The sequence below is a fragment of the Camelus bactrianus genome, chromosome 3, assembly GCF_048773025.1.
Source record: "Camelus bactrianus isolate YW-2024 breed Bactrian camel chromosome 3, ASM4877302v1, whole genome shotgun sequence".
Taxonomy (NCBI): domain Eukaryota; kingdom Metazoa; phylum Chordata; class Mammalia; order Artiodactyla; family Camelidae; genus Camelus; species Camelus bactrianus.
This window is the reverse complement of record NC_133541.1, coordinates 113,291,908-113,311,250: the sequence shown is the minus strand read 5'-3', so window position 1 is coordinate 113,311,250 and position 19,343 is coordinate 113,291,908. Positions and strand designations below refer to the sequence as shown.

General features: G+C 42.6%; 1 protein-coding gene and 1 long non-coding RNA gene across 3 annotated transcripts in view; one reads left to right on the top strand and one right to left on the bottom strand.

Annotated features, from left to right (window-relative positions):
* Positions 1-15,316, top strand: part of LOC141577113 (uncharacterized) — a 38,745-nt gene extending 23,429 nt beyond the window's left edge. The window contains exons 2-4 of the long non-coding RNA XR_012505710.1: positions 9,124-9,184; positions 14,066-14,128; positions 14,812-15,316. This is a non-coding gene — a long non-coding RNA (uncharacterized LOC141577113). The remainder of the gene's footprint in view (positions 1-9,123; positions 9,185-14,065; positions 14,129-14,811) is intronic.
* Positions 1-19,343, bottom strand: part of ITK (IL2 inducible T cell kinase) — a 57,919-nt gene that overhangs the window by 16,568 nt on the left and 22,008 nt on the right. For both annotated transcript variants that reach the window (XR_006720091.2, XM_010970045.3), the window contains exons 2-8: positions 19,219-19,323; positions 17,655-17,736; positions 15,325-15,453; positions 11,728-11,768; positions 9,822-9,973; positions 6,118-6,183; positions 3,085-3,139 (exon numbers count right to left, since the gene is read on the bottom strand). Coding sequence is in view for 1 of the 2 variants with exons in the window: in XM_010970045.3 (XP_010968347.1) it covers positions 3,085-3,139; positions 6,118-6,183; positions 9,822-9,973; positions 11,728-11,768; positions 15,325-15,453; positions 17,655-17,736; positions 19,219-19,323 (630 nt within the window). In the remaining variant the exon portion in view is untranslated. The remainder of the gene's footprint in view (positions 1-3,084; positions 3,140-6,117; positions 6,184-9,821; positions 9,974-11,727; positions 11,769-15,324; positions 15,454-17,654; positions 17,737-19,218; positions 19,324-19,343) is intronic.

Here is a 19,343-nt window from a genome sequence, read left to right as displayed (position 1 = left end):
ATCCGTCATGTGCCTCACCACCTACTTCCTGCAAGGGCCTCAGCGGAAATTACAGCCACCAAGAACGGTGGAGTCTAAAGGATCTTTGCTCCCATCACCGCCATGCAAAGGGGCACCGATCGGGGCAACGCAGCCAGGGTGGGCTGGGGAAGGGGCTCATTCCCACGGGATGTAGTCAGGGTCTCAGTTTACCTTTTATCACTTTATCTAGAAAAATAAAGATGCAACAATAGAAAAAAAATCATGCCAAGAAGGTAAAATGCATGGATGGGAAATATAGGGATAGGAGAATAGAACTTAACTCTTATATTCCCTATTAGGAACCAGAGGAAGTAAGTGATGAGTCAGTATGGAACCAAGTAGAAACCAGAGTCTAGTAATGACTTAGTTCAATTTCTCTTCCTCCATGAAATAGTTCTGATTCCTCTAGAATCTTCTCAAAACCCTGAGTCCACTGAAAGCCTGCGGCATATTCTCAGTTTATCTTAGACTACCCTCTCTTTTCTTCAGTTTGTCTTGTTTCCCACTGGAGTCTAAAGCTTACTGAGGTCAAAGATCCTGTCTCCAGTATCTCTAAGCGCTTAGCTCTGTGCTCAGCAAGACGACAAGGTACGTGAGTTTCTACTGAGAAATCCTCATAAAGGAAATGGTGCAGACATGTCATAATCACGACGGGCGCTAACTGAGACGGCTGACATGGTGTAGACTGCCTGTTACTTATCCGTCACTGGTAAACACACGAGGACTTTTGGAGAATCCACAAACACCTGAACTTGCTCTCTTTGATGAGAACAAGGAGCCCAAGGGCAGACCATCTCACCTTGTCCTGTTTGCTAGCTGCCTCCTCACCGGCAACTTAACCAAAGGAGAAAAGCCAGGTTCACTGCCCCAAAATATGGCTGTGAGCCCGCCTTCTCCTCTCCCCTTTCCTCTTTCAGAAATTATACTTTGGCCTTTGATAGAATGAATCAATCTATCATCAGTTTCCCCTGTACATTAGCAACCAGCCCTCTGCCTTTAGACTGTTCTTTGACAACATTGGTCATCCCTCCCCATTCCCTTCCTGATACCTTCCCAGGTCCCCGTCTCTCAGCTCACCCCTCCCCAGTGTCCAAACTTAAAATGGTTACCGATTTGGGTTACCAACTGCCTCATTTAGTCCAGGACTGAGGTAGGGGTGCTCCTGGGACACAGGACTCAGTTTTAAAACTGGAACAATCCCTGGAAACCAGGACGATTTGGTCACTCCAGCATCGTTCTATCCAGGAGAGATTTGACTGTCCTTTATGACTGGATCACCGCATTCTGTTGATTCTTATTTTGTGGTTGGCTTTATTCCTTTGATAACTGTGTAAGTTTAAAAAGCTAAAGCTCTAATCTGTTCTTAGAAACCATGATCAGTACCTACATGTAAACTAAAAAAGAAAAAGTGCAGTATACTGTATATACGTATTTACATGCACATAATGTATATGTGCAGTCAAACTAATAATTCTACCTAATAGAACTGAAAAAGGACGAAAAGATTCTTTTTTTCAAATCTATTTAAATGCATTGGTTTTTATTGATTGATTGGGGGGGAATTCATGTTTTTGTTTTGTCTTTATCGGAAGCACTGAGGATTGAACCAGGACCTCCTGCATGCTAAGCATGCACTCTAGCACTGAGCTACACCCTCCTCCGAAATTCTTAAAGACAGAAAATACCTTCAAACCATAACTGGAAAATGGTATATGGTAAAATGGCAGGGATCGGGTTGACGTTTTGGCACAAGGAAACTAAGGCCTCCATCAACTCCTACTTAACTGTTTACTGGTCTCACTTGTGAGGCTTGTGTTGGCTATGGGTCATTAACATTACCTGAATATTAGACAGCCCTGGAGAGATTTTTCTCTAAATTACTAATGCTTGAATCCTACCTAGAGATTCTGATTTAATGAATCTGGGGTGGGACCTGGGCATTGGTATTTTTAAAATATTTCCCAGGTGATTTTACTGTGCAGACAGGCCTGAGAAGCACTGCTGTAAGCATATAAGCTGATAAATTGATTGATTTTTCTGTGGAAAGCCTTCTCTCAATACCTCCGCACATTTGGTTTCTCTTCAAGAGCCATAAACGTGCAATTTTCAGTGCTACTCTAAGTGGTCTGTGGATGGGTGCCAGTTGGCAAGTTGTTACTGGTCCACCACCAGATAAAAAAAGAAATTGAGAGTAAGCGTTTAGAATCTTTTGATAGGAATCAGAGTAATTTTATGTCTAATGAATCTGATACTAAGAAAAAATTGGACTTGCATTTTTTTATGTCTTCACTTCTTATTTTTCTTAGTATCTTTTCTAGGAATTCATTTTTATTGCCTTTTACAAACATAAGTCTATGACAAATTGGAAATTAAAAACCAACCACAGAAAAGAATCCATCCCCACAGATACTTTGAGAGGCACTGCCTTAAAATAACAAATGCTTTTCTGATCCAGGAAGAGAGGGTTTACCTTGCATGCCAGTCAACTGATGGCAGGTGCTTGGAGCACTGTTTTGAAGGGTCCCCAGCCATAATCTCTGATCCTGCCTCGGCCAGAGGACCAGGAGCAGAGAGTGGCAGGATGAACCTGGGAAATTGTCCTCCCTGACTTCATCCAAAGCTTCCCTGTGCTCACTGAGAAACTGAGGCCCAGAAGGAAGACGAGATGTCCCCAAAGTTACACACTGAGTTGGAGACAGAGCAGTGGCCAGGACCCAGTACTTTCCCCACCACACCATGCCTTCTCTCTTCTCAACCCTCTCTCCCTGAATACTGACATCCCTGTGGCTCTCGAGAACAGGTGCATGAAAAACAAGTTAAAACAAGTGGTGTATTTCACATACTGCACGTCCAGACTGAGGCCTTTGACTCCCCCAGTTTTCTTACTCTGTTGTATGCTAGCCCTATAAACCCCCAGAATATTTTTCCCAGCCATGATCACCACTGTTAATCTAATACATCAACTCATTGAATTAGCACAAACCACAGCATGGCTGGGAAAAAAACAAAACCAAACCACAGTTCATTTTATTGGAAGTCAAAAGGCAGGTTAGGGAGACTTACTGTGTCCAAAAGAAGTTTTTCAGCTTTATCTCGGCTGATACTCTTATTGTACCACCTGAAAGCAGGAAAAAGCCATAGGTCAATAACATTTTTAAAACATTTCATTATTTACTTATAAGAGACAATGCCAGACAACGTTTTGTTCTTTTCCTGTTTCCTACCAGTGCTTTCAAACTCAAAAGCAAAGATGTGAACCATTTCCAGGTAATAAAATGTTTAACTGGAAGGGAACAAATGAATCAGAATTGGTAAACTATTGATAATTGTTGAAGTTGGGTTTTGGGTACATGGAGGTTCATTATATTTTTCTTTCTACTTTGGTGCATGTTGGAAATTTTCCTTGATAAAATTTTAGAAAGCATTTCTCTTCTGCTCTATTTCACAGGTCGGTGGGTGGTTATAAGTAGGTTGAGGCTAGGACAGCGATAAAAATTTAATATAACTTTGAAAGTGTGGCATATATCCTTTTAAAACAATTGCAGTATTTTTCTCTGTAAGAGTGATTCTCAAGATCTTTTGCAAAGTAATTGTATTTTCTTCCCAGCTGCACAAAGGCTCCTACACAAATGACATTGACAGTGTCTCATAAGACAAGTTTATCTTTGTAAAAAATGCAAATGTAGAAAAACTTTAGACATTGCTGTCATTCCTTGTCAAAGGAGTGCTAAATTTATTTGCTGAATAAACTAAAAAAATGTAATGGATATAATCTGCTAAAAATAAGGTAAATATTCACATATGTTCTACGTGTTACAAAGCAAACTTCAAAGTTAGTTTAAAAGGACACTGTCTCATGGGGTTCATTATTTAATTTTCATATTGCTTCATTTTGTGTTTCTGATTTTATTGTACAACTATTTGTATTTCTCCAGATTTCAGGATAATTTTCTCAGGATAAGCGTGTCATTTCTTCTCTGGGGAAATTTTAAAAGTCAGATTTTCTATAAGAAATTTCAATAATAGATTAAATATGTAAATAAAAAAGAAAGTAAAAGATACTAGGTTTTGAACTTTCTCTCTGAACTTAGCTACCAAAGACTAGATCTTAATAACCTGGAATAATAAGTCAGACACTTGGGAACAATGCAGTGTGAAGGAATGATCTGGCTAAGGGGGAATAATGAATCTAAGTACACCATTGGTTCAATGTCATTTTCATAGTTTGGCTTTCATTAACATGCTTACTGCTAAAAGCTCTTCTTCATACATGTCAGGGCATTTGAAACCAGAAGTCCATCTCTTTGCCTGGCTGGCCAGTAGTTTGGAAGTATGGAATATCATACTCAAGCAAGCAACAGCAGATGGCATGTAACATAGATGCAGTGTGGTATCACTCTTGGAATTTTAATGACTGATGGCTCTGAACTTGAATTACACAAGTTTATATATATACAAGGACGCTAACTGACTTTTCATAAAGGTTCCATTAGAACTGCCCAGGTATGAGCTTTGGCATCTTCAGTACATCCTGATTAGTCTCTTTTTTGCATTGGCCGTACTTAGGCTGAAATCACATCTCTGGCCAGTGGACTCCATCAGACTTTGCTGTGAGGAAAGCTCCAGCCATACTCTGGTGAGAACTTCAAGACTGCAAAAATAATAAGTTAATGGGCGGCTCACCTATCACATGTCAGAAAGTGTTATAAGTAGGTTATGAAACTTGCCCAAGGTCACTGAACTAGTAAAAAGTAGGCAGAATGTGAACCCAGGCAGTCTGGCTCCAGAGTCCATGCTCTCACCATCACATCGGTTTGGATTTGTCTAGTTCCTCATGACTGATTCAGGCTGTGTGTGTTTGGGCAGGAGCATCACAGAAGTGATGCTGTGTCCTTCTCAGTACGACACGTCAGGAGGTGCACGGTGTCTGCTTGCCCCGTTACTAATGTGAACTGGGATCGCTTGCTTAAGATGGGGTCCACCAGGTATTTCCTCTTTGTTATTATTAATAAGTGATTTGACACTATGTAAATATCAAACTTTCACCCCCTACTTGTGACATTCACTGGTGATTCTTACCTGAATCAGCTGGTACACTGACTTATAAAATGGTGATTTTTAAACTTTACCATTCCTTCTACATTCATTAGTTGGCATTTTACTGTAAGAAAGAGCTTTTTTCTCTTGTATACTTATTTACTTAATTATTTATCAAGCCATCTATTATTATGTGTTCTTATTTTGTTCAATGGATTTTAGTCCATTACTGTCATTATTTATTTTGACACTCAAATTGTCCCAGATTTGGTCAGAAGGAGCATTTTAAAGCTGACTTTTGTACTCATCTGATATGTCTACATTATTTCACAAAAAAAATGTTGAGGTGTACCTCTTTACTTTTTGGTGCAATAAAGTGTTCCAAGTTCATCTTTGTTCTTTCCCTGCCCTGATTCTGAATCTCCAAGCCATTTCCCTAAGAAGTCCTGGTTCTCTTTAGTGGGAAGTATGATTTAGAAACCAAGATCTGGGTGTGCACATCGCTACTGTGGTGTGATTGTTTCTGGGCTTTCCAGCAACCGAACTAGGAAATATACGTACGTGGTGAGTACATTGCACTCTACAGTTGGATTTTATTAAACGTTAAGTCATTCCATTAAAATTATATCCATGGGAACTCTTCTTTTAAATGACAGCTTGAAATAACACAAGGTAAGCACATATTTAATACTCATTTGTTTGTCCTCTATCTTGGTATTGGATGTATTGCATTAAACCATGTTTTAAATCAATTTTCATTTGATCCAATGTTCATAGTGTTTTTTCCTTCTCAGTTAAGACCAATATTCCCAGGATTCCTGGAAGAAGGTTTTCTTTTTACTACAATATGTGCAGGCATCTGAGAAGTATCCCTTAGATGAGAGGGGAGGTGGGTGTGCATACCTTCCTCTTCTCCCATTTAAAGTGACCTTCAATTGTTTATTTAGAGATCAAAGTATGCAGGTCAAGAAGAGAAAATGCCTGGTACTTTAATAATCAACCAATAATTCATTCCTGACCTTAGCGCCATGTGTTTGGAAAGCAAACAAAACATCTTACTCGTAGGTTTCCAGGTTATTTGGAGACTTTTCCACCAGGTAACTGCTTGGCACGTATCCTTCATGCCTGTTAAGAGAGAAATTCGTGTTTAGACTAATTAGTGTTATAGAACTAATTTTCACAGCTCCATTTTATAGGTTTAATCAACTAAAAGTCTTTTAAAGATGAGGAAGCCTCATGTTATTTGGCATTCAGGAGACATTTTAAATTTTTTGAAGAAGAGAATTGCAAAATATAACAACCTCAAGTTAAAGGCTATAGATTTTACCACTAAAATATGAACCATAATAAATAAGTAGCTACTTTACTTTAAAAACTGCTTGCTAATCTCCTCATTGTGAAATTTCCCCTACTGGAAAAAAGATTAATATTCAGTCTCTGTCTTCTATTAGGAAACATTTGTGTGTGTGTGTGTGTGTGTGTGTGTGTGTGTGATAATCAGCATTTTTTTTCCACTTTAGTGTTAGCATTTTATAGTCAGGAAACCAAAACAATTAAAATATAAAAAATTACTTTCCAACCACAGGTCCCAAAAGATACTGCCAGTCGACCTTGTAAGCTTTTAATTTAAGGCCTCCCTAATATTTGTTGTTAATTGAGCTCCTTAAAATAAACGGTGAAACATGAGGAAAAAAGGATAAAATTATGCTGGAATTGGGGTTGGGACTTTCTTTTGAGCAGGAATAAATAATTGTGCATAAACAAAAACATATGGATCAAGAAACCAATAAGAAAATCGAAATAATTTACACTTGTGTGTAGCTTTGTCCTTTTGAAAGCATTGTCACATTCATCACCCTATTTAACACTACAAGGTGAGAATGGCTTTCCCTCCACTCTCAAGGCCTCTGACTCTGTACCTGTAAAATGAGGGGACCTCAACTAGATCACACATCAGACTCCTCCAGACTCTGCCAATCTACAAAACAATGTCTGATAATTTCTTGCTCTTTATCAAGTGTCTTAATTTTTTGTATAAGGTCATTTTTCAATCTAGTGATTATGTTTAATGGGGAGTGTGTAATCTATTTCACAGAATTGTTTTGAGGTTTTTGGTGATACCAAAATGGGAGATCTCATATCTTGTCATGGCTGAAGCTGCTAGTCAGTCATGGCATGCTGTCTTTGGAGAACTGAATACCCATCCTCAGAATCATTCTTAACCCAGTGCTCAAGGCAGTCAGTGCCAACTGATGGGGATCAACTTGTTCTGAAATTTGCTATTTCTTTTATGTCTTTCTTTTGGAATTACTTTTAATTATGGCTGGTTTTGCCACATCATAGTTTTACAATTATATTAATAGGTCAAATACTATGTTTGCTTTCCTATAGAATGACTGTGTTTTAATATGCCAACCAAAGCTGGGTTACCTACAAAATGATGATCATTCTCTTCACTTGTGTGCAGATACAGAATTTACAAAGCCCTTTCACTTTCTTCATCTCACTGATTTTCTCAACACTCTGAGATATCAATTGGATATTATCATCTGTGTTTTACAGAGAAGGAAATGGATTCACAGAGGTTAAGTCCTGCACAACAAGAGCAGCTGACACTCAAGTCCAAGTCTCCCCTTCTCGTGTACTTTCCTCCAGACCGCACTATTACAAAGCAAACTGGGGAAATTCCCATACACCCATTGGCCTCTGGGGTGTCCTCTTCGATGCCCTTTGAAGTGCAGAGTTGAGCCTTTCCACGGGCCATTGAACAAAGGGTAGACTGTCATTTGGGGAATTGAGACCCAGGAGAAGACATTTCCTGGCACATTTGTTGTGCTCCGTAAATGTCAGTTGATTGAAGGGATGAATTTCCGAGTACGTTCCTCTGGTGTTGTAGAGTCTTGAACCTGTTTCGGATATGGGCCTCCTCAAAACAGGCAGAGAGAAGGGGACGTGGCTGGCCTCGTTCACTCTCACGAGCCGACTAGAGAGAGAGGTTCCAGGTGAGGGGCCCTGGGGTCTGTCCTCAGCTAGCAAGCAGCACCGCCCCCAAGACCACAGTTCTTGATCTAATCTTACTTTACACCCCTGCCTCACTTCCCCTGCAGTGGAGGTGATGGTTAAAGAGAAGGTGCCTTGAAAATGTAAGCTTTGGTGTATGCAAAAAGTAAAGCCTTAACCCCAACAAATTTGTGCACCTCTTTTTTTACCCATCAGATTGGCTTTTTTTTTTTTTTTTTTTTTTAAGTTTAAATGATACCCAGTATTGGCACTCCCATATCCTGTTGGTAGGAATGTAAAATTTGGCAAACTTTTTGAGGGATTTATCTTTCAAAATTAAGATGTCACATAGTCTGACTCACCAGTTCCACAGTGAGCAATATGAGATACATATTTTTTTCCTGAAGAAAATAATTATTTTCAAAAATATATTTTTCAAAAAATATATATGTATTTCAAAAGATTGCCAAGATACATGAGCATAAGCAACAAAAGATCTTCATTGCAGCCTTGTTTGAAATAACAGATAAAACAACCTGAAAACTAAATGTCCCATCATAAAATCTTATTTAAATATTTATAATACAAGCATACGTTTCAAAACTATACAATCATTTTTTAAAATAACAGACTTGTAATGTGTTAACTGAAAAGATCTCTTAGATTATTAAAGGTTAAAAGCAAGGTGAAATCCTTAGTGCAAATTAAAAAGGATGCATTTGTAGATGTATAGCTTTTTTGCCTAGGACGCACAAGTAAGTTAATAGTGAATACTTTTAGGACTGATGTGTGGGTAAGTGGAGGGTGGTTTGTTTTTAAGCATATTTCTCTCTACTGTTAGGTTTTTGTTTTTTTTTAAATAAAACATTGACATAGGCTATCCATGTTGTGATGATGGAGTATTTTTTTATATTTTAAATTAATAATAACCTCATACTTTCAATGTGTTTAAACCTTTAATACTAATTTATAAGGATGCAGTGTTGTGAATATTTGCAAAATATGGGAAACAACCTAAGTGCCCAAGAAGGGAATTTGCTAAATTATGGTATATTTTTATTTTAGATTTGTGCAATCACTGAAATCACCTTCTGGAGATGATTCTGGAGACTATTCCAGGGCACAGGTAAAGACCTCCAATATTTAAAGGAAAAAATAAAGCCTTATAAAGCAATGTGAATCTGACACTTTTAAATTAAGCACTAGCATCTAAGTCACATATATCCCACTACATTCTGAAGGCCTATGACAGTAACTTTGCTGTATTTCAAACTGGGTCATAAGATTTTTTTCATTCAAAAGTCCCAGAGTGGGCAATCGGAATTTACACAACTTTATTTTCTCCATGAATCATTTGGATGGCTAGTTCAAAGATTGTTGGTTAAACTAACCCTCCACAATGGGTTGTATCTCCAACCTCACTTAAGCACTTGAGAACAATAGTGCTTTGTGGAACAGGTTGCCATTCTCCCAAACTGTGGACATCAGTGGAAAAACCCCAGGAGATTTTTAGATGAGTTTGGGGGCTGGGAGAGCTTGATGGGGTGCAGTGAGCTAGCAGAGCAAGTGACTGCCTCCCAGCCACTTCTGAGAAATGGAAAGACCCATTTCCACCACTTCTTCCTTCCTCTTCCTTCTGCCTCTGCCCTCTTCTCCTAACTCAGTGCCGTCATCATGCGGAGATAAGTAGGGAAATCATCTCGGCGTTTCCTTTGTCCCCATCTCAACTCAAAAGTTGGGACAGCAAGCAGAGGCTGCCTTACCCGTTCCTGTCCTGAACTCTCCACCAGTGAATCTCGGAGCTGTCCAGCAGGTAGTACTCCTCGTCCCGCTGCAGCGTGAGTTCCTGGGGATCGTTCGTTTCATAGTCGTACAAGGCGATGACCACAGTTTCTTCAGGTTCCCTAAGTGATCGCTGGGGGCGGGAAACAACAAAATCAAAGACATAGAAAGGAGGTAAACTGTGGAACAGGGTCAGCGAGTCCCTGAGCTGTAATTTGCTCTTGGATCTATGCCAGACCAGGCACCAGTTCCTACAATCCACTGGGGAAATTCGCTGAGACCACGTGCCTTCCTCTAGTTGGCTTTCTTTAGAAGCTAGGATTATGGTGCTCTGTATGACACAAAGACATTCAGTACCTGGAATTCATCACCTCGCCCGTTCTATGTGGTCAATTCTGACTACGGTGAATTCCAAGCAGCCATTCTTTTCACAAAAGTCTGCTGGCTTCTCTACTCAAACCATGCCACAATTCATCGCCTCTCTGCCAGAAGCACCACGTTCTTGGCTAAGGTGACATAGTCAACACTAAATCATTCAGTCCATGCTTGTCCGATTTTATTTGTGGGTTTGCCCAGGTCCATAGAATCATAGACTATTAGACCTGGGATGCCTCTGAGATATCAATCCACTCTTTTGTTTAGAATGGGGAAACTGAGAACCAGATGGGGAAATGGATGTGGCCAAGTTTAGCAACTGTATTAATCTCAGGCTTTCTCTCCTGTGTCGTGTGGGGTCCCTGTTCCTCTTGTGGGCTCTTTTGCCTGTGTCTCTAGTTTTGAGTACCTTCCTTAGGATGAGATACTGAAGATGTGACAAAGAGACAGTAAAGCAAACAACCACGAGGGTTCAGGATGGGCACACCTGCTAGAGGTTTTGTGGGAGAGGAAATATGGGAAGAGATTGACATTACTGGCTAGAATGGGACTTGGTGCTGGGAAATCCAAAGTTCTCTGAATACACTGAAGCACTTGGTGGCATAAAAATACTGGAGATTAAAAAAACGGGTAGTCATACTGATACAGTATGTCATCCCAGCTGAGCCCAGGTTGGAATTTGAAGTCTAGGTATTTGTGGCGCTTATGTGGTGGTGTATTGGGTACTACAGATAGGAGTCTATGAGCCTGAGGTTTTCACCTGAAGGGCTAATGGAGGAAAGAGCTGAGTTCAAAGACTGAGTTCAAAGGAAGATAGGAGGGAAATGGCACAGTATTCATCTTGTTACAGGCCCAGGTAACTGGGCCTGGGACTCTGCATGTCTAATGAGCTCCCAGGTGACGCTGATGCCATTGGTCCTTGGACCACACTTTGAGACCCATCCCTCAAGTTAAAGACTACCACCCAAGAAATTCTGCAGCCATCTAGCATGACTACTGAATTGCTGAATGGCCTTGGGCCTGCAAACCTCTCATGGGACTTCCTTTCCCAAGCTTTCACATGAGAATAAAACTATGACCCTCGGAAGCAGCTAGAACAGACAGTGAGTTTCTATATAGCTAGTAAAAGTGTAGACATCCTTTGAAGAATATAAAGTATTCTCAAATGTATGCTTCCAAAATGCTGGTATGTCAAAGGGTTATATAGCTGTGAGCTGTCATGTGCCCCGATCTGGTCAGGGGGCTGGACACACAGTTGGGTACCCATAAGTGTTTATTGAGTGAAGACAAGATGGCAAGAGGTGGGATTTGGCACCTGACTCATCTTCTTCTGTGGACAGATCCGTGAGACAGTTCAGGCCCAAGAAACCCCCAGTGTGGCGTTCAGATGCGCCATGGCAGTCAGCTGTATTTGCCCCATATTTGAGAAACGCAGGCAGGAACACGCCTGGGAGAGCAGCTGGCCTGCGGCGCCGTGGGCCACCCGCGCCCGGCCCCTGAGCACTCACTCACCCTGTTGTCTTCAGGGGTAGGAGGAAGAGGCTTCTTTGAAGCTGAAACGAGAAAAACAGAGAAATAAGCCTGAAACCAAATGTGCCTGACTGGAGGTGAGCAGCCGGGGGCTTTTCAAAGAAAAGGGGCCTCAAAGAGAACAGCAGCAGGAGAGGGTGAGGCCCAGTGCCTGTGTCTGATCTCTTTCAGCCTGGGGTTCCCAATTTTGTTTTCTAGGAGACACGAGAAACTTCCAGAAGCCAATATCCCGGGCCCCTCCTCCTGTATTCCCAGGGAAAGCCTAGTCCAGAGGGGCTGTCACTGGGTCTTGGGGTGTGTCCTTCCCAGTGGGCACAGAGCCGCCCACGAAGGCACCTCCACCTGCTAAGCCAGGACTTGGAATTGGTGACTCAGGGGGACCGTGACTCACTGGCTTCCTGATGCCCTTGTGGGCTTGAGGAGCGGGGGATAAGATGAGAGGTTGCCGGGCTGCTCCTTGAGAGGTCTGAAATCCACTTTCAGTCATCTTCAGGCCTCCGAGTATCCGTTCTTGCTGGCTCCCCCAGACAACACCCCAACTCCTCTTTCTCTCTGTTTCTCTCTTTGTGTCTCCATGTCTCCCTCCCTTTCTCGCCTCTGTCTCTTTTCCTTTCCTCCTTTCTCTTCTCTTTTCTCTCTCCCTTCCCCTGCCCCCACTCTTTCCTTTCATCTCTTTGTTTGTGTCTCTTAGTATTTCTCCTCTGAGGCATTAAAAAGTTCAAGTCCATAATCCAGGGACAGAGGCTGTGGGTCTGTGTGTCTGGGAGGATGTGTGGCAGGGGAGGCAGTGCCTTGGCTCCCGTTCGGCTCACAGGCTTCTTTAACAATTAGAGGTAAGGAGGGAATGGCTGCGTCAGTAGGCAGTGAGCCCCTCCCCTCTGCGGGAGGCTGGCTTGGAGCGGGGCAGCCCATGTTGGGATGTAGTAAGTGGAGACTCACACATTGACACTGGAGTCCAGGCCTTGTGCTAACTCCTTAGGCAAGGGCAGGCTGGGGTACTGGGTATGCAATTAACAGAGAAGAGGGAAACAGACATGATAGGAAACATGGTTCCCCTCAAGCGCTCAACTTTGAGCTGGGAGACTGGAGTCCTAACCCCAGCTCCACCACGTACAAGCTCTGTGGCCGTGGGCCCCTCCCAGCCCTGAACCTGCTGGGCCTGGTCTCTCTTCTTCCTCTGGCATTGCTCTTGCCTTTCTTCCCCTCCCTCCGTGGGAAGTCTGTGTGTGGTGAGACCAGGGCCAGTTCTGGTTGCAGAAATGGGTGTTGCTGTGAGTAGAGTTTAGCAGAGCCCATGTTTACTCAACCACCTCTGCCACTTCCCGGTCATATACACACATGCTATCTCAGCTTCAGATTCTTCTGTCCCCAAATACAGACTAGTAGACACCATGACCATTTATTGAGAGCTCACTGAGTGCCAGCAGCTGTGCTGAGAGCTTTCCACAACCCCACTGAGTCTCCCGACAGCCCCTCAAAGTAGCTAATTATTACCATCATCCTCATTTTACAGATGAGGACAGTGGCACAGGGACTCAGAAAGCGTAAGTGACATAAATGAAGTCACAGACCAAGGAAGTGAAGGGGCTGGGACTCACAGCAGGTGTTTTTCATCCCGAAGCCCCATGCTGTTAGACCCAGCCCAGCACATGCCCAACACCGGGAATCCTACGAGCCTTCGCCCAGAGCAGACAGTCATGTGCGGTGTGCACAGTGCAGTGCACTTCTTGAAAACTCTGCTCTTAATTCAGTCGAAACTTTGGTGCATGAGGTTATTTCAACCAATTCAGAGGAAGGTACAATGAGGACATGCTCAGATGAGGAGATGACAGTAGGTTGCAACACAAAAGCAAGACCTTCAGCAGAGTGGCCAGGCAGTGGCTAGACCCTGGCTCCACGTGGCGGGGAGCTTAGCTTGCACAGCCCTGCCCTCATGAGTCATTCAGATGTTCTCACACCTCAATCATGTGTCCACACTCAGTGGAGGGAAATACAGTGCACCCTGGAGAGCAATAGCTGCTAAATGCTTGGTGAGAATTGCAAAACGGAAACATAGATTCAAAGAGTTGCAGAATTGGAAGGGGACTTAGAGAGTATTTCATCTTAGGGCCCCTAAAATTTCCCTTTCCATTTCAGAGATGACGACATTGGGGTCCTTGACGGCCATACAACTCATCCAAGGGCCTACAGCAAGGCGCTGGCAGGAATTTGGAGACAAGATCTCTGGCTTTGGAAAGGGCTTTCAGTCAAGCCCATGCCATCCTGTACTTGCGGTGGAGCCCACCCGCATAAAACCTTCCTTTTTTTTTTTTTTCATTAGATACCAGCCTTCCTGAGTATGGACCACAGGGCTAATGCAGAGAATCACTGTCTTCTAAACTAGGTAAATATTCTTCTGGGCCAAGGGGCTGGTAACCTTGAGCTTTCTCTCCCAAGGTGGAGGGCGAGAAGTGGTGGTTGTTAAAGTGGCAGTAGTAGGGGCTGCAACTCAGGAAGCCACAGAAAACCCAGCCACGTGTTACATTTAGCACATCCACCTTGGGCTGTCAATCTGAGGGGCTAGTGCCAAAAAGAAACCGACAGAAGAGAAAAGCTAAGTAGGGTAAGAGAGGTTGAGAGGAGAGGGCGGTGGGAGCAAACAGTTCACATGATCCTTCATTCCTACTCAGCCATGGCTTTGAGAGCTCTTCCTCGCTGTGTGACCTTGAACTTACTGAACTGCTCAGCCTTCTTTCTTTAACATCACACCATCTACCCCAGACGGTTGTGAGGAATGGGGGCATGACGCACGAAAAAGTGCATCAGAGTGGAGTTGCCCTTCTTTGGGGGTTTGGGTCCCAAAGTCATCACATAAGGTAAAATCCAGTCGCAGTCCATTCCTTAGAACCTGGGTCTTTGACCTTAAAGACCAAAAACACCAATGTCTTCTGTTTTCAGTTTGCATTGAAGCTGTGCCCTCTTTTTCTCTAAGACTGTGGAGGTGAAGGGCAAGCTTGAAGTGGAGGCAGGGAGAAGCCACAGGGTAAAATAGCAGCTTATTTTGGTTTTGCTTTCTTCCCCTTTTAGGTGTCTAGAGTTGAAGTCGCGCAATTAAACACATGCGTGATGTGACGCCACCGTGATAAACAGTATTATAGCTCTCTAAGGCTGTCTCTGCAACTTCAGATCTAAGTAGACCGTGCCATTCAAATTTCCTAACTTGAAGGGATAGCGGTGCTTCACCAACTTTACTGTGCACACACATCTCCAGGGGATCTTGTTAAAGTACAAATTCTGCTCCAGCAGAGCTAGGAGGCGGCCTAGAATTTGCAGTTCTAACTAGCTTACAGGTGATGTTGGTGCCGCTGGTCCAAGAACCACATGTTAAGTAGCAAGGAGTTATAAACACATCAGCTTTGAGATGAAAAAACATCAACAGACTGGTGGTGCAGGTGGTTGATTCCTTTCTGAAAATTCTGAGAATGTGCAATTCTGCCCTCAATCCCTGACACCCCCGATGGTGGGAAGCAAAGAGCTTTTACTTCTTACTCGTGGGGAGGTCAGTCATTTTACAAAGAAAGGGAATTCATAGTCTCTTACCATTCTTGGTTGGATCATACTGGGCACAGCCCACTGCAAGCTTCTCCACCTGACCACAGCACCTCCATCTCCCGTCCAACCAGAAATTAGGATGATACTTGGGCACCAAACTGTTGTTATTCCTCGTTTCTGAAAGGGGTTGGCACCAGCAGAAGAGTTATTTCCAGGTCAGTCTATCAAGGGCCACCAGCTTTATAATTCCTTGAGATTGGACCCTGCTGTGTGAACTTGAGTGAAATAGAACCCGAACGAGTCAGAAAAATGGCTTTTCCCCCATACACGTTTATGGAGGAGTGTATGCTGTGTTCAGACATCAGCAGATCTGGGTTCTTGTCTGGCTCTGCCTTGTGTTAGCTGTGTGTCCTTAGGTTGGGCAAGACCCTTAGCTGAGCCTCAGCTCCTACTGTGTAATGAGGTTGTTAGCATGGATCCATGGGACCCACAAAAGTGACTCAGAGGTAACAGGAAGACAGAGTAGGTAGGATTCCCACTCCTCCATCTCTCCCACATTAAACAGTAGCAACTTGGCTTGTATCCCTTCTAGATTTGTGGCTTTAAAGTCAGATTTTGGTACAGGAAAAAAAAGAAGAGGCTTTCCTGATTGAAAAAAAAAAAGTATAAAAAACGGAGAACCAGACGGATTATTTCTAATGCTCCTTCCTCCTTTAACATCCCGTGAGTAAAACCACCAATGGGCATAGCTGGAGTCCTTTTGATGACTTTGTACCTGAGTGTTTGTTTTGTGCCCATGACTGTTATACTGGAAACTGGAGTTGACCTGGCACTTGCCTGTTCGTATCACATTTGAAACTCACAACAACCTTGGAAGAAGATAAGGCTTGTATATTGATTCTCATTTTTCAGATAGAGGCATCGTGGTTCCTGAGGTTTCAAATGGCTTGCTTACCCTCAGTCCCCACAGCTGCTTAGAGACAGATTAATGTTTGAACTCAGCTCTCCTACAAATCCAGGGCTTCAGGCTAACTGGCAATAATAGTCATATGGACTGACTGCTTTCTTTGGGTATGGTACCAAGTGTTGGAGGCATCCCAACTCTTTCATTGCTCACAGTAATCCAATGACTGCCTGTTACTAGGGAGAATTTATAGCTGAGGAAATGGGGACACTGAAATTAGTCAAGGAATTTGCCCAAGGTCATACATTAATAATTGGGAGAGTTGGAATTTTCTCCCTAGCAGCCTGGCTCTACATTTTACATCTGTAAACACTGTGCTGGTTCTGATTATGCCGCCAGGAAGGTGAGCCCTAAGGAGTACTCTCACAATGATCTGAAAATATTTAAAGCTACTTGACATTTATTGGATATTGACCTTAGACCTGGCTAGTTCCAAGGCCTTACTCTTAGAAGCTCTGGACACAGGTGCTTTTTTAAAAAAAATATTTATTAAAGTATAGTTGACTTACAATATTATATTAGTTTCAGGTGCACAACCTAGTGATTCAGTACTTTTATAGATTACATACCCCACGAAGTTATTATAAAATAGTGACTATATCCCCTGGGCTGTACACTGCCTCTCTGTGACTCATTTATTTTATAACTGGTAGTTCGTACTTAATTCCCTTCATCTATTTTGCCCCTCCCCCTCCCTCCCCCTCTCTCCTCTTGTATGTAGCTTGTTCTCTGTGTATGTGAGTCTGTTTCTGTTTTGTTATAGTTGTTCATTGGCTTTATTTTTGAGATTCCACATGTAAGTGAAAACACACAGCATTTGTTTTTCTCTGTCTGACTTGTTTTACTAAGTGTAACACCCGGAGGCAGGTACTATTATTATTAATTACTCTTCCCTCCTCCGCCCTTTGTTGGAAATAGACGGGGAAACCGAAGCACAGAGCAGTTAAGGAAGTCGCCCAGGCACACGTGGCTAGTGAGTGGCCGGGCCAGGATTCAATCCCAGGTGCTCTAAGCATGGGCCCGTGGTCTTATTCTTCATACGATATCAAGAGTCAGCAGGCTTTTACTTAAAGGGCCAGATAGTAAATATTTTAGGTTTTAATCACCAGCAGGCACAATTGGCATGTTATGGAGGTAGTTACATAACCCTTTAACATAGAACCATTAAAAAAAAAAATTTAAAAACATCCCCATCTCAGAGCCTTACAAAAACAAGTGGCAGGCAGGATGTGGCTGACCCTGTACTGCACTGGTTGTTGAGTCTTGGGCCCAGCATGGAAACTTGGGGGACCCTCCACCAACACCCAAGAGGAGAAATGTTGGACTATCAGCTGCTCTTTATCCTATTGTGGGACCCAAGCCTCCCAGGGGACCAAGGCGTCTCAGGGACTCAATCGGCCAGGAGATGCATTACCTTCTTTCAGGGCCAGCACCCAGCGCTGCCGGCTCTCACGGTCTGGAGCAAAAACATACAGAAGGTAGTTGTCGTGCACGACCTGGAGACACATAGAGTTCAAGGTGAGCAGTGCGCCCGGAGATGGATGACTGACAGCAGACCCGCCTGGCTTACTGGGCTGAGAGTGAGGTTGCTGACAAAAAGGCAAACATCTGGGTGATTCGGGGACTAGTGTCCTTGTTATCCAGATGTGTGGATGCTGAACAGATATAGGGTGAAACTCCACAGTCCAGGCTACCCGTCTTAGATTATGTCACCGTTAGGCTATCACTAAATTAAAATAGCTGGGGAAACAGGCTCTCCACCTACCTAGACAGTATTTATTTCTCACATTAATTTTTCAGTGATTAAAAAAATTCTGGCATATGAAAGAGTATGTATGATATGATGTATAATTGAGATTTTAAAAATTTCTTATGTTGAAATAATGTAAGACACCCAATATGTTCCAAAGATAGTACAGAGTTCCCACATTTCCCCAGTGATCATGTCTCATATAACCGCAGTACATTTCCAAAAGCAGGAAATTGACATTTGTCCAATGCGATTAACTAAACTACAGATCTTTGGGTTTCACCAGTTTTTCTCCTTCCTGCACTCATTTTTAATTGGAATTTTAACGATGGGAAACACATGTTACTCCTTTTAGGTTCAGAAGTAAAAATTCCATCTCTTGGAGGTCACCTTTCTGGTAGGAAAAAAAGTCCTTTTCTATGCCACATTGAAAAATCGAATATTTACTCCTCTTATATTGGCAAACCAGAATGGTATCCTAGGATGTGCAAGAAAGTATTCACTCCTTCCTCTCCTTCAGAACCATAAATGTCAAGAGTGGTAACAAGATATAGATGACACCACGACCTAAAGACTAAAGATATTTTCCGCCAGTAGAACTTTCTGCAGGGATGGAAATGTTCTAAAATTTATGTTGTCCAATAAGGTAGCCACTAGCCACAGGTGGCTCTTGAAGGTATGGGATGTTTATTCATTCATTGTGGTTTAGTGAGACTCAGGAGTTAATTAATATTGTTTAAGTTAAATTACATTTAAATTTAAACAGCCATATGTGGCTAGTAGCTATTGTTTTGGATAGCACAACTCCAGGTAGTTCTCAGATTATAAAATCTGAGTCCTTTACTCCAGAACCTCCAACCAATTTATAACCAAGCATTGCAATCCGTTGTCCCAAATCATGAGTAAATGGCCCTTAAGAAATGTTAGGCTTGGGGCCCTTGATAGTTTTCTCCCCCCCTTCAGGAACAGAATAATTAGGACTTTTCTTGAGGTAGGAAGACACGAGGGAAAGGGCAATGAGAAATGACAATGTTTTCGACATTTTGTGATTAATCTCTGTTGAGTGAATACGCGTCATTGAAAGAACACAGCAAGATTTCTCCTGGGGTTTGTCTAAGTCCTAACCCTAGACCAGAGTCATCTGCGTCCCACCTTCCCATACAATGACTGAGCATTTCACCCGTCATCCAAGAAATGGGGAACTCATCCCTTGCCCTGGTGGACTTACCTGAAATGGATACTTATAGTGGCATGGGATGATAATGTCACTTTTCACAATCTCGACACATTTGATTCGGGACAGTTCAATGGAGCCCTTCAAAGTGCGCTTTTTCTGTGGGAAGAAAAAAGCAC